The sequence below is a fragment of the Chiloscyllium punctatum genome, chromosome 14 (genome assembly GCF_047496795.1).
Source record: "Chiloscyllium punctatum isolate Juve2018m chromosome 14, sChiPun1.3, whole genome shotgun sequence".
Lineage (NCBI taxonomy): Eukaryota > Metazoa > Chordata > Chondrichthyes > Orectolobiformes > Hemiscylliidae > Chiloscyllium > Chiloscyllium punctatum.
Window position 1 is genome coordinate 35098876 of NC_092752.1, and position 15340 is coordinate 35114215.

Here is a 15340-nt window from a genome sequence, read left to right on the forward strand (position 1 = left end):
CAAGCTAGGCAGCATCAAGAGGTGGAGAAGTCATCGTTTTGGCTGTAACCCTTCTTCAGGACATTATCATCCATGCAGTAACAAGGAAGATTTACCACAGGATAGTACACTAACCTGAAGTCTGATAGTGTATTTATACTGCAGAACTCTCCAGCAGTCCTACAGTCATAGGAAACACTGCTAGTGCTTTTTGGTTGTATGCTACAATTCACACTGTGCCACCGTGGGCGGCACGGTGGCACAGTGGTTAGCACTGCTGCTCACAGCGTCAGAGACCCGGGTTCAATTCCCACCTCAGGCGACTGACTGTGTGGAGTTTGCACGTTCTCCCCGTGTCTGCGTGGGTTTCCTCCGGGTGCTCCGGTTTCCTCCCACAGTCCAAAGATGTGCAGGTCAGGTGAATTGGCCATGCTAAATTGCCCGTAGTGTTAGGTAAGGGGTAGATGTAAATGTAGGGGTATGGGTGGGTTACGCTTTGGCGGGGCGGTGTGGACTTGTTGGGCCGAAGGGCCTGTTTCCACACTGTAAGTAATCTAATCTAATCAAGGTAGTTACTCCCATGCTGCTAATGGCAAACATACAAGACAATGCAGCAGAGAGTTGCTATAAGCTCCTTCAAGCTGAAGGCATATTGCAGTCAAATTAGATTTTGTGCTATTGTGTAAAATAGGTGATACCCAAATTTTAGGCTGTTTAACTCAGTTCAAAGGAAATAAGAAAATGGGAAAACTGTAAACCAAGCAAAAGATTCCCCAATATCCATTTTATATCACACAAAAACAAGTGTTTGTAATCGTATAGTGACTCTAATGCAGCAAAATGTCCCAAGGTGTTTGACAAAGTCAAAGTTACCTTCAGTGGCTTATGAACAACTGCATAGGCACAGTAATTTTCCTTTCACAGCTCTGTTCTTCCATAGTATATGAGATCAATTCTGAGCAAACCGATTTAAAACATATTGTGCAACTACTTCAAGTAGAAACCTAAATATAAATATGGAATCAGATTTTCAGTATTAGCATTGCTATAGGCAGTAGAACAAATGTTCTGGTATTTTGTTGCCAAAAGATAAGTCGATGGAAAATCAAAGGCTTGCTCCAATGGCAAATTGGGCATTCATTTCCATTAGTGTCGAACAAATGTTCAAAGTCACAAGAAGAGGGTTAATGTTTTGCACATGGGCTGAAAGGACAAACATCACTAAGTTTGCTTTGGAATTGCATCTTTCTCTAACTTACTCAATATCCAATTGTCTGTGTAGATTAGGTGTATCAATTTTCTGAGCATTATGGTGGAAGTTGACACCAGAATGATTTTAAATGTGCACTTTTCAGACTCCAGAATCCTTTGCAAATTAATCATTATTTCTTAAATCCAGTCTGAAGTTGCAGTAGTATTGACCAATTAGACAACTAAGCATTAATATTGACTAATTAGACAACTGAGCAGCTGATAAGTTACAGAATCCCGAGTTGTGTGCCTGTCACTGAGTTAAAATAGTAAATGTCACAGCTGTTGCCAATGAACTGAGGCACCTTAGAATGCAACAGATTCAATGAAGGAATTTTTAACCTTGTTGCACTTCCCATATTCAAAAGGTGTGGTGCTGGAAAAGCACATCAGATCAGGCAGCATCCGAGCAACAGGAAAGTCAAAGTTTTGAGTATAAACTAATGTGATTCCTGATGAAGGGCTAATGCCCAAAATGTCAACTCTCCTGCTCCTCCGATGCTGCCCTGACCTGCTGTGCTTTTCCAATGCCATACTTTTTGACTCTGACGTTCCACCATCTACAGTCCTCAACTTCTCCTAGCACTTCCCATAATGTCTAATTCAAAGTGTTTTGTAATGTACTTTTATGAGTACATCTTGTGCAGCAGGAAACCTCACATAATGGCTACTGTCTTAGTAACTAGTCTTCTCCAAACAGAAACACATTTCTAACAGATAAAGACAAAAAAGTACAAGAAAGAAAATCACAAAAAAAATCACCGGGATCATCAAAGTCAAAACATTTCATTTTGCAGACAGACTATATGGCCCGACATGTACCTGTTATCCGTACAATGTTTAGGAAAATAAAATTTGCTCCCAATAGATTAAAAACTAACCTTAAGATGAAGGTGGGCAAGTGGGGAATGGCTAACTTGTGAGTACTTGTTCCGTGGTCATTGACTAAAAGGATTCAGAAAAGTGATCAGCTCAGCATAGATTTCAAGCCCCCCCAAAATAAAGCATAATTAAGAAGGTTAGGTCGGAAGTGGAGTTGAGAGGTCTTCAGCTAAAAACCACCACCATCATGGGAGAAGACCAGGAGTTTATCTCAATAGCCTGAGGGATAACAAAATCAACTGTTGCTATCATAGACTGTGAACCATTACAGACAAAAAAAACCCATGACCCATCGAGGGGGGTCCACCTCCTCTGCCTCTCCATTCTACAAAATAGCTTCATTATGTGTAAAGTATTCTCCTCTGTCACAGATTGTACATTTCCTTTCTTTGTCGAATTAAATAATCCATCGCATCTAAAACTGCTGCTTCTTTAACAAACTTAATAATGAACAGCCGATTGCCTAAATGAGGTAACTGTAGTCACAAACCCTCAACAATCAACACTGCCTCAAGTCTCACCAGGCTAGCTTTCCAATCTTGGAAAATTGGTAATTAAAGGAAGTTAAGGATATCTGGACTCAGTACATCAATGCATTTCCACTTACCTGTTGAATTCACTTTGCTATTTTTACTCACCCACTGTGATCAAACACGATCTCCATATGAGGTCTCCAATCTCCCTCAACACTAATTCTCCTCATCTCTACACTGAGGTGATTGCTGCCTCTGCCTCGTTAACACTTCTGATCTCCTCACTGAACCATTCTGATCACCTCCTCCTGAAGCCCTTCAAATCTCCCTCCATGACCCTATAGATCTCTTCCATGGGGCCCTTGATCATACCTTGACTTCCCTCAGCTTCCAATCTCATCACCACCTCAAACACTATGATCCCTCTTTTCCTGCTCTCAGTTCCCCAGTTGTGGTCCAATATCAAATCTCTACCTGTTCAACAGCCAACAGTCTTCTCAATCTGGTTGGCTGCAACTAGGAAACAGAGCCAAAGATCCTATTAAACTTATCAGGACCTGTAGGAAACCTGTTCTTCAGAGTTGCCTGAACTCAAACAAACCCACTGTTCCTTCCTAGCTTCTCAGTTAAGATTCAGCCCCTCAACATTCTTTAGTTACACTTTTTCTAACTCAACTCCAAACCATTCCAGCCTCTAACACCATGAGATTTATTTTTCACGCAATACTCAACAATGGCCGAAGGCCTTTTATCATGCTGCCCTCAAGTTGGGTGCTGCTGACTTCATCAAACAGAACATACCAGTTAGACAATAAGGATTGGTTTTAGTAGAATTGGATAAATCTGTACCTTAAACAGGTCTGACTTCTCGAAAAGAATGCTATATAAGTATGAACAAAGCCAAAATAGTAAAACAAAGAAAGAGATTTGTTTGTTTGGTAAATACTGTCCATTGTTTTCATTGTTACTTTTTTTTTATCTTTCTCAGATTTTACTTTCATCTCAAATATCTCAGTTCTTCATTATATGTTTCCTAATACACCTGCCTCTGATAAAATCCTATTGTGTAAAGTTAACTCCTGTCTTTTGCTTAAACTTTGCCTCAATTATGACAAGAATTAAATAAGCAGGCATCTGTGATTGTAACTGAACAGACTACTTCTGCTTAAATGCAGCCAGTAGCTGAAAGAGGTCATACAAAAAGTAAGCGCAAAATGGCTTGTGGATATGACCAAGGTGAAGACAGCTCACACGCAACATTATGAAAGTTCAACATATCACAGACTCACATAACTATTAAAACAAAGGATTTCATTCAGATCACCTTCGCTGCTCCACCTCCCTGAATGAGCAATACACCTTGTATCATTCCTTCACCTTCTCCCTACAAACCTGTACGCTTTTTCTTTTCAGATAATAATCCAATTTCTTTTTGGATGCCTTAATTGAACCTGTCTCCACCACAGAATCAGGAAGCTCATCCCAGATCTTAACCACTCACTGCATGAGAAAGGTTTCTCCTCATTGCATCTTTTTCCAATCTGTGGTCTCTCATTCTCAACCCTTCCCACAATGGAAACGGTTTCTCGCAATCTACTCTATCCGGATTCCTTGTAAATTTGAATACCTCCATCAAATCTCTTTTCCAACAAAAACAGTCCCAACTTCCCCAAGTTATCCACATAACTGATGTTCCTCAAGTATCAAAACACAACTAACCAGATGGGTTAGCCAATTTAATTTTAAAAAGTTGCCATATGAATTACTAACATAAAAAAAAATTCAGTTCTTTTATTCAATATGGTTAACAGTGACAAGGCCAGAAATTGCCCTCGAGGAAGTAGATGGTGGTGAGCCACTTTCTGGAATCACTGTAATCCATCTGATTTTGTCATTTGTGTTGTGTTTTGATACATCAGAGAAACCTATCAGGCTTTTTCAGTGGATAGGTAAGAGTAAACTACATTACTGTCACATGCATGTCAGACCATTACTGACATATATAATTCTATGAATACAGAGTTCATCCTTGTGCTTTCAGAGTTTCCCATATTGGGATACAATATTCAGCAAAATACTCACTAATAATCCACAATACAACAGTGCAGTACAGAAAAAGTGCTTCACTTCAGTGCTGCAATCCACCACAGAAGATGTTAAGACATCACCTCCAATTACCTTAAGGTTCACATTAAAGATGTTAAAGAAAAGGCAACCTTCATTTTTGAACCATCACTGAAGTAAACTATCTAAGTACTTATCTCACTGCTGTTTATAGAATCTGGTTGTACACTGATTAATTATTACATGTTCCTACATTACAATGATGGCTATTCTTCAAAAAATATTTGGTGCTTGTGATGTGTTATGGCTAACCCTGACTCAAAATAATTATCCAATTAAACGTTTTTTTAAAATTTTATAAAGACAACTGAAAAATCTACTCCTTGGGAGATGGTCAGCATTTTCTTAGAGTTAATGAGACTATGTGATTTCTAAGTTATAGAATTTGTAAGTGGTGAGTAAGAGAAACTTTTGATAACATATGAATAAAATAGATTTTATTTTGTTCTATGAGGAATATGGTGGGGCCACACATTCAAGAGGTAAAGCACAGGAAAACAGCTGCTTCATGTTCATAATATCCTATTCATTCAAATCAAAAGATGGAAATCTCTGAGCATTATAGTTATTAGCATAGGATCTCAGAACATGTGTCCCAATATCTGGACATTTGATTTTTCCATGAGTGTTTGCTGAATATAAAAATGCTTTCTGGCTTGAGAAAACTGATGAAATATAAATACATTTACGAAACATTTCTCTACATTACAAAACAGAAATAAATACTCGTACCGTATTCGCTTGATAAACTATTTTTTATAAAAATTCCCTTTCAAAAAAAGACATAGTGTAATACTGAATAAGTTAAAAATGAATTAATACATTCATACTTTTCTGTATTGCAAATCATGACTCAGATTAATTATGAAGACATTTAGGTTAGATAATAAATTACTAATGATAAATGTCAGATTTCATAGAAATGTATCGCCCAGACACTCTCCACTCCACCTCCTCCATTCCCCACTCCAATGCTCTAAAGCCCCCACCCTTCCAAATGCAATAAAGACAGGGTCCCCCTTTTCCCCACCTACCACTCCACCCATCTCCGCATCCAACGCATCACCAAAGACATCTTCCCCTCCCACCTCTCTCTGCCTTCCACAAGGACTATTCCCTTCACCAATCCTTGGTTCGCGCCACTCTCCACATCAACCCTCCCGAACAGCACCCCCTGTCCCCCCAATACCTTCCCCTGCAACCGTAAAAGATGCAAAATCTGCTGGCACACGACCCCCTCACTTCCAGCCCCCAAACACTCCTTCCAGGTGAGACAGAGGTTCACCTGTCCAGCCTAGTTTACTATAACCGGTGCTCCTGATGTGATCTTCTCTACATCGGGGAGACCAAACATAAACTCAGGGCATGTTTTGCTGAGCATTTCAGCAGGGGCTAACCTGACCTCCCAGTCACCGCCCATTTTAATTCCCCTTCCCACTCCCTTTCTAAAGTGACCATCCTTGGCCTTCTCCACTGCCACAGCAAATCAGACCGCAAATTGGGGAAACACCACCTCATCTTCTGCCTGGGCAGCCTACAGCTCGGAGGACTCAACATTGAGTTCTCCAGTTTCAAATTACCTCCTTTCCATCCCTGAATCCCTTCCCAGCGTCCACCACTTCCTCTGACAGACCCTTCCTTCCAGCAACCAATAGGATCCATCCCTTCCATCAACCAACCAGGCCGCACCCTCTACTTGTGTTCACCTATCACTACCTCAGCACTCCACCCCTCCCCACCCAAAACCTTCTGCCACCCCCACCTCCCCTTAATCTGCTGCTCCCCTTACCCCCACCCCCAGTCCTGAAGAAGGGCTACACCCGAAACATTGATTTCTCCACCTCCTGATGTTGCTATGTTCTTCCAGCCTCCTGCTTGTCGACCTTGGATTCCAGCATCTGCAGTTTTTTCATCTCCTCACAGACATGTGTCTGTCAGAAACTTCAAAAGCATTATTCTCAATGCAGATTTACTCCAGCTATTTCCTACAGGAAAACAAAACTTAATCTCTGAAAACCATGTTGATTAATTTTCAGATATGAAGCACTAATCGCGATACTGGCTGGTATTGGTAAGAACAGAATTCATCCATAATTTGTCTGGAATACATACCATCGTCTGCATCAGTTGCTTTTACAGTTAGAATGCTTAATCCAGGGGGAAGGTTTTCCAACACTGCAGTGCTGTAAGTAGATGGACTGAAAACAGGAGGATTATCGTTCACATCCAGCACATTGAAATAAACTCTGACTGTGCTGAACTGTCCACCACCATCTTCTGCTCGAACAGTGAGAATGTAATATGGCTGCTTCTCATAATCCAGGGTTTGTGTCAGATTGAAAACACCAGTCACAGAATTGAGGAAAAACACCCCATCTTTATCATCCTCTTCTACCACGTATGTGATTTCCCCATTAGTACCAGAATCTGCATCACTGGCCAAAGTGGCTGCCACAATTGAGCCTAAAAGAAAGAGTATTCAATGAAAAGCAACATCAAAAAATTGATACCAGTATCTTAAAAGTTAATACACATTGATTCTTCTTTGAAAACCTTTTCCCATTTCTATTTTCTTACTTTCTTTTCAAAAGGAAAAAGCACTATTCATCTTCAATGAATAATTTTTATTTCAATAACGTCAAGAACATCTTGTTTCTATCATTATCTCATAGTTGCCCTACTTTGAAACAACTGTCATTGTTTAATTTATTAAGTACTAAAATCAAAATATTTCATTACCTCACCGCATTTGTCAATAATATGTGCAGAATCATTTTGCATAATACATTTTACAAAATTCCTCCATATCACTAACAAAGTCAATAATTATTACCTATCCCTAATTTAGCTTGCAAATACACTGACATGTCATTTCCTTGAATAGTTACAGGCCCTGAGGAGAAAGTATTCACACTGTGCCGTCAGGGACAGCACTCCAGAACTGTGATCATGCAAGGATATAGAAACAACTATATGTTCCCAAGTCATGATGGTGTGTAACTTGGAGCTGGTGGTGTTTTGATGTCTCCTAGCTGTAGGAATTGCAGGCGTGGGAGGTGCTGTCAATGATGCCTCGGCAAGTTCATGCAGTGCCCCTTGTAGATAGAAAGCATTGCAGCCATGCTGTGCATATGGTGGAGGGTGTATACATTTCAGGTGGCAGAAGAGATGTTAATCCAGTGCGCTGTTTTGTCCTGGTTGATGTTGACCTTACTGGGTGTTGGTGGAGCTGTGTTTAGCCAGGGAAGTGGTAAATATTCTATTAAGTTCCTGATTTGTGTCTTGTGGAGGTGGAAAAGGTGAGTCAAAAGGTGAGTTACATTGTACAGAACACAATCTCTTATCTGTGTCCGGGTTGGGTGTGCCTTTGTTGTGTCTGACTTTGCATATGTTTAATAATTATCTTCTATTTTCTATTATTGTACAATCTATTGTAAAAATTTCAGTTTATGTTAGTAATACATAATATACATATATTATATATAAACACATAACATCACACAAATAGTTTGGCGGGTTGTTTAGAAGTATGATAAAACACTTTACATATTCTGTTTGGTAATCACAGCTTTGTACAGTAACCAGTCCATAAATAACCAAGCAATTTGTAAGTCCTTTACAGTCGAATTCCATTTTAACTGTGAACCTTTTTAATATTATCTTTTTCATTTTCTATGACCATGCAATGTTACTGTCTTTAGAATTTTTTTCAACCAAGAGTTAAACTAATGCAAAGTAGCACTTTTTTTTCCCAAAAGAAGGGAAGGAAGTGGAGAACAAGGCCAGGAATTTATTTTAAGAAGGTCAGTTGTTACTCTCCTGGGGATGCAACAGAGGCATCCAAGGCTGGATTAACTTGAACCTCCCACAGTCTCCTTCCCCGTGAAGGGCAACAGAAGATTATGTTTAAACACAATGTAGGAACAAATTACTGCACATGCTAGAATCTGTACTTAAAACAGCAAGGGTTGGAAATCACAGCGGGTCAGGCAGCATCCACAGACAGAGAATAAGCTAATGCTTCGAGGTCAAATGACTGCTCATCAGAGCTGACATGAAGAGTGGAGAGGGCAGTATTTATGCAATTGCAGGCGGGTGGAGGACTGGGGGAGAAAGGTTGTTGGTAGTGCAGATTAAGTGATTGGAACGCAAAAATGGCAGAAAAATGGTGTGTCTAACTGCCAGACTGGAAAGAACAGAGGATCCCACTGGGGTGGGGGGAGAGAAAAGAGGACATGGTGACAGAGAATGTAACAAGTAAAGCCACAAGAAAGGGAAGAAATGAGAATGGGTTCACAGTCTGAAGGAGTTGAGCTCAATGTTCTGGATTATGGTGGCACGACGGCTCAGTGGTTAGCACTGCTGCCTCACAGCACCAGGGGTCCAAGTTCGATTCCAGCCTTGGGCGACTGTTGTATGCAGTTTGTACATTCTCCCTGTGTCTGTGTGAGTTTCCTCTGGGTGGTCTGGTTTCCTACCACAATCCAAAGATGTGCAAGTTAGGTGAGTTGGCCATGCTAAATTGCCAACTGTGTTCAGTGATGTGCAGTTTAGGTGCATTAGTCAGAAATAAATTTAGAGGAATGGTTATGAGTGGGTTACTCTTTGGAGGGTCAATGTGAACTTCTTGGGCCAATTGGCCTGTTTCCACACTCTAGGCATTCTATAAATAACTCACTCCAAAGAGGCTCGTCAATGATTCTATTTAAGTGAGGTTCAGTGTCCGATTTTGAGAGCTGTTTGAATTTATAGCTGCTGAAGGGGACAGGAGCTATCAATCTGAGCAAGACAGTGTTTTTTCCAGGGCTAGTTGTCAGCCAACAACAGAAGATGTGTTTTCAGCTGCTAGCCCTTCATGTAATTTGGTTGCTTTGATCTATCCTTTCCTGTAATCATCTGATTCCCAACTCTGTGACCTATCCTCCTCCAATATCTCACTCCTATTCATCGCTTTCTAAGATCTCTCCTGCCACAATCCCTCTCTCCCTAAAATCTATTTGCCATGATCGCTTTCTCCTTATCTGCTACTTCTTCCTCGTTTCCATAAGACCATATGAAATAGGAACAGGAGTAGGCCATTTCGCCCCTCGCCCCTATTCTACCATTTAATCGGGTCATGGCTGATCTTTCACACCTCACGTCCACTTTCCTGCATTTTCTCCCAAACCCTCGATTTTCCTACGGACCAAGAACCAGTCTGTCTCAGCCTTAAATTTGCATAATGACTCTCCTCCACAGCTCTCTTTGGCAAGGAGTTTCAAAGACTCATGACCCTCTGAGAGAGGAAATTCCTCCACATCCCACTCTTCAATTATTGCCCCTTTCTTGTGAGACTATGCCCTCTAGTCCTAGACTCTCTCATGAGGGGAAACATCCTCTCAGCATTTACCCCGTCAAGTCCTTTAAGAAACCCATATGTTGAAATGTGATCACCTCCTTGTTTCCTAAACTCTAATGAACTGAAAATGTGTTGCTGGAAAAGCGCAGCAGGTCAGGCAGCATCCAAGGAGCAGGAGAATCGACATCCTGCTCCTGAAGAAGGGCTCATGCCCGAAACGTTGATTCTCCTGCTCCTTAGATGCTTCCTCACCTGCTGCGCTTTTCCAGCAACACATTTTCAGCTCTGATCTCCAGCATCTGCAGTCCTCACTTTCTCCTAAACTTTAATGAACCCAAACCTGTTTAACCTTTGCTTAGAAGACAATCCCTTCATAACAGAAGTATCCCAGTGAACCTTCTCTGAACTATTCCAGTGAAATAAAATATTTTCCTAAATAAGGGGACCAAAACTACCCACACTATTCCTAACATGATCTCAGTTGCACCTTGTGCAGTTGCAATAAGATTTTCCCTCCTCTTAGATTGTAATACCTTTGAAATAAGCATCAACAGTCTGTTAGCTGTTCTGCTAACATTTGTGTGCTAGCCTTCTGTTTGTGCACAAACAGCCCCAAGTCCCTTTGTGCTGCAGCTTTTACGGACCTTTCTCCATTTAAATAATACCGTTTTATTTTATTGTCCCTTCAGATTTGCCCACACTATACTCTATTTAGCATCCTTTTGCCCACTGGACATAACCCTCCCAGTGATGTTTCTGCTGCACCTGGACCCAGGTCCCCCGCCTCCCCCCACCGGTTCCTGATCTTCTCAAATTGCTGAGACTCATCCCTCGTGGTCCCCAGCTGTGGACCTCCACCTCAGGCTTTCTCCCCTGGCAGTGAGCCAACTTGCAACGTGGCTGGTTGCCAAGTGGCAAAAGGAGTTAAAGGAAATTCTAATGTGCTCCGTCTGTTAAATTCAGCAGGAAATCCATATTCCTGACATTTCTGGATTTCCCAGCTGATTACACATGCCTCTGTCCCCTCCCCATAAATACTGGGACAATTGTTTATGATTACCTTTGTCTTAAAGTTAGACACCTCCTAGAATAATGCAGGCCCATGACCCTTCTTTGGAGAAAGTAAAATTGAAGCATTTTTCTCATTATTTATGGAAGGCATTATTTCAAAACACTCCTATGTATTTATTTATCAAGATGTATTTATACAGGATATTCTACTTAAGCCTCAGAGCTTGTTTACTATGTATTTCTGCTCAAGGGCAGCCGACAACACAATCCAGGCCAGAGAGAGAGAGAAGATACAGCCCAGATCAGCTTGGGATAGTTTATAACATATGGAATCCCTTAGCACTTGGCCTCTTGTTTTGCAGGCAAGTAACTAACAATTACATATTCACAATGGAACTTGATTTGAGATGACTGGAGTCGTGTTCAGCATGATGCCAATGTGTTACCGTCTTAGCCCTGGAATAGACATATATCCGGGAAGTATGCTATTTTATGATGATCATGCATACAATAGGGTATTCACATTATGTAACAATATGACCACCCAACAGACACAAATTAGGATCTCCTTTGATTATTAAAGAGTGAAAGAGCTGGTTAGTTTAGACAGCTAACGTGATGTTGGAATGTGGATCAGATTAACACAAACAGCAGAGTTTGTTCGCTATTCTGGCTCAGGTTTGCTTGGAACTTGCCTCTTTACACTGTCTGTAGTTAAAAACATACACTTTGCATGTTATTTTCAATAACCGTCAAATACCTGCCTTCAGGTAGAAACCTGAGAAAAAATACTTAAATAGTGAAACGGATCTCGGAAGCTACTCCCAAAACAATTGCCCTGGCAAGGAGTCCATCAGTTTGTGAATTTTTCACTAATATTATGATTATTGTTGTGAGGTTTGCTTTAATTTCTGCTCTTACCTGGTGCAGTGTCCTCTGGTATGTCAAATGAATACACATCCCTGGAGAATTTCGGTGTGTGATCGTTGACGTCACTGACGGTGATGTTGATCCTCATATCTGAGGATTGCAGCCCATCATCAGCCCGGACCAGTAAAGAATACTTGGAACGGCGCTCTCGGTCCAACCGCTTTGTGGCTAGAAGATCTCCGGATTCTGGATCGATACGAAAACTGTTGTCCGCCCCGCTAATAATTGTGTACGTCACGAGGGCATTTGGACCCTAAGTTAGGAAAAAGGAGACTCACATGAATTCCAAGTCATAAAATTCTGTGTTTTTGATACATCAAGCCAACATCTTCAGTGATACACCTCTGAAACATTTCTTTTTTTCAGTTAAAAATCAAGTTTCATTTTTATATCCAGTAATGATGCATTTCCATACGAGATGCAGAATGTTTCATACATTGTTGCAGTAACAATGTTGTTGACTGTTTTAGTTCCTCCTTTTGAATTCCTTCTCACAGCCAGGATGTGTAACACACCAAATGGTAACATCTGTTTCTTACCTAAATAATGTTGCTCCATTTCAGGTAATGTAACATCCAGACATGTAATGTAATGTAATGATTTAATATAAACTCTGCTCCCTCCACCAGCTTGTCAATGTCTTTCTGAAGTTCGGTACTCTCCCCCTTTCAGTTTATAGTGTTTTCAAATTTTGTGTTGTCTGCAAACTTTGACATTGTCCACTGTATACCAAGTGATCGTTAATATAAACCAGGAAAAGCAAAGATCCCCTGGGAAACAATGCTGCAAACCTTACCCCCAGCCTGAAAAAAAAATCATTTACTTTTACTCTTTGTTTCCCATCACTCAGCCAATTTTGTATCTTGGTTGCAACTGTCCCTTTTAAATCCATGAAGTCTAGTTTTGCTCTCAAACGTACTGTATGTATCAAAGATCTTTTTTTGTGTACTTGTACATTATATCAACAGCACTTTGTTCATTAACTGTCCCTGTTACCTCTTCTAAAAAATACTCTAGCAGATTAGTCAAATATGATTTTCGCTTAAGAAATCCATGTTAACTGTCCTTAGTTAACTTATTTTTCTTGATGTGACCATTTATTCAATCTCAACTTATTGTTTCCAGAAGTTCCCTTTTAAAAATGTTAGATTCCCTACAGTGTGGAAACAGGCCCTTTGGCCTAACCAGTCCACACCAACCTTCTGAAGAGTAACCCACCCAGACCCATTTCCCCTCTGACTAATGCACTTAACATTGAGCAATTTCGCATGGCCAGTTCACCTGACCTGCACATTTTTGGATTGTGGGAGGAAACCCACACAGAGAGAATGTGCAAACTCCACACAGCTAGTCACCCAAGGCTAGAATTGAACCCGAGACCCTGCTGCTAGGAGGCAGCAATGCTAGCCACTGAGCCACCATGTCACCCCCATTGAACGAACTGAACTTGTGATTGCTAGGTTTATCCTTTTTTGAATAAGGGCATAATGCTTACAATTCTCCAGTTCTCGGGCAACATTCTGGAAGCTAAGGAAAACTGCAAGATTATGATAGTGCCTCTGCAATTTCTATTCTCACTTCCTTCAGTATCCTTGAATACATCTCGTATGGTCCTAGTGTTGTGTCAAATTTAAGTACAGGCAATCTACCTCGTACCTCCTCTGTATCAATTTTGAACCTTTCATTGAATGAATGTCCTCATTTTTATCAGGTCTTGGCTGGCTTCTGCTTCCTTGGTAAAGGCAGATGCAAGGCAGACACTTAATACCTCAGCCATGTTCTCTGCTTCAGTGTGGAAATTCCCTTTTTGACTGGTAGTTGGCCCTATTCCTCTTTTTAACTCAGTTTTATTATTTATGAATCTATTGAAGACTCTGGAATTCCCTTTGTGAGCTACCAATTTTTTTTCCCATAAGCCTTCTTTGTTTTTCGTATTTGCTTTTTCAACTCCTTTCTGAACATCTTACATTCAGCCTGGTTTTTCAGTTGTATTTCCTACCTTCCACTTGTCATAAGCACAATTTTCTCTTCATTTTAATTTCTCCCTCCCTTCTCATTCACGGAGCTCTGGATTTACTCACCCTTCCTTTTCCATCTGAGGGAATAAACATTGACTGTGCCTGAACCATCTCCTTTTTTGAAGGTAGCACATTTTTCAGTTGCAGATTTTCCTGTCAACCTGTGCCTCCAATCTATCCAGCTCAATGCTATTCTTACATCATTGAAGCCAGCTCACCCTAGTTAACTATTCCTCCACTAAATCGTTCCTTTCCACTTTTTCGTCCTCTGGGTACAATGATGACTGACATCTAAATGTATCCCCCATTGACACTTAATCTATTTGGCCCACAACATTCCCAAGAACCATGTCTGGCAGTACCTTCTCTCTCATGGACCCGACACATATTGCTGTAAAACATTCTGGCTAGGCTTGTACCTGTTGAAGTTTAGATGAGTAAGAGGCAACTTGATTGAAACATATAAATTCCTGAGAAGTCTTGACAGGGTAAATGTGGGCAGAATGCTTCATCATATGGGAGAAGCTGGAACTAGGGGGCAATGTGTAAAAATCATGGTCTCGCTTTTAAAACAGAGGTTGTGCAAATTTTCTTTTCTTACAGGATTGCAAGACTTTGGAACTCTCTGAAACATTGGTGGCATCAGAATCTTTGAATATTCTTAAGGCAGAGGTAAATAGATTCTTGTTAAGGGATTAAAGTCGTGAGGAATATGATCTTGAGGTTACAATTGGATCAGCCATGAACTTACTGAGTGCAGAACAAACTTGTAGGATATGGGTGGCACAGTGGCTCAGTGGTCATCACTACTACTTTATAGCGCCAGGGGCTCAGGTTCAATCCCTCCCTTGGGTGACTGTCTGTGTGGAGTTTGCATGTTCTCCCAGTGTCTGTGTGGGTTTCCTCCCACAGACCAAAGATGTGCAGGTTAAGTGGATTGGCCATGCTAAATTGCCCATCGTATCCAGTGATGTATAGTTTAGGTGGATTAGCCATGGGAAATGTAAAGTGATAGGGAAGGGATGAGAAACTGAGTGGGATGCTGTTCTGAGAGTTGGTGTGGACTTGCTGGTGTGGACAAATGGGCTGTCTCCACACTGTAGGGATTCTACAATAATGATTCTGGCTGAATGGCCTACTCCTGATTCAAACATTTTTATGTCCTTAAGCCCTAAGGGACAGTCTCTTTCTTTCGCATTGCAAAGCTCCTTAACTAATGCTGCCACACCCCCTCCATTGTTTCCTTTCCCCCTTTCCAGCACACTTCACCTCCTGTAATATATAACTCCCAATCTATCCCTTCAGCAACCTCTCTGTAATAGGCCATACCATGA

General features: G+C 40.9%; 1 protein-coding gene across 2 annotated transcripts in view; it reads right to left on the reverse strand.

Moving 5' to 3' along the window:
• fat4 (FAT atypical cadherin 4) overlaps positions 1 to 15340 on the reverse strand; it is a 371960-nt gene that overhangs the window by 157269 nt on the left and 199351 nt on the right. For both annotated transcript variants that reach the window (XM_072584175.1, XM_072584176.1), the window contains exons 4-5: positions 11980 to 12241; positions 6822 to 7172 (exon numbers count right to left, since the gene is read on the reverse strand). In XM_072584175.1, coding sequence (XP_072440276.1) covers positions 6822 to 7172; positions 11980 to 12241 — 613 coding nt within the window. The remainder of the gene's footprint in view (positions 1 to 6821; positions 7173 to 11979; positions 12242 to 15340) is intronic.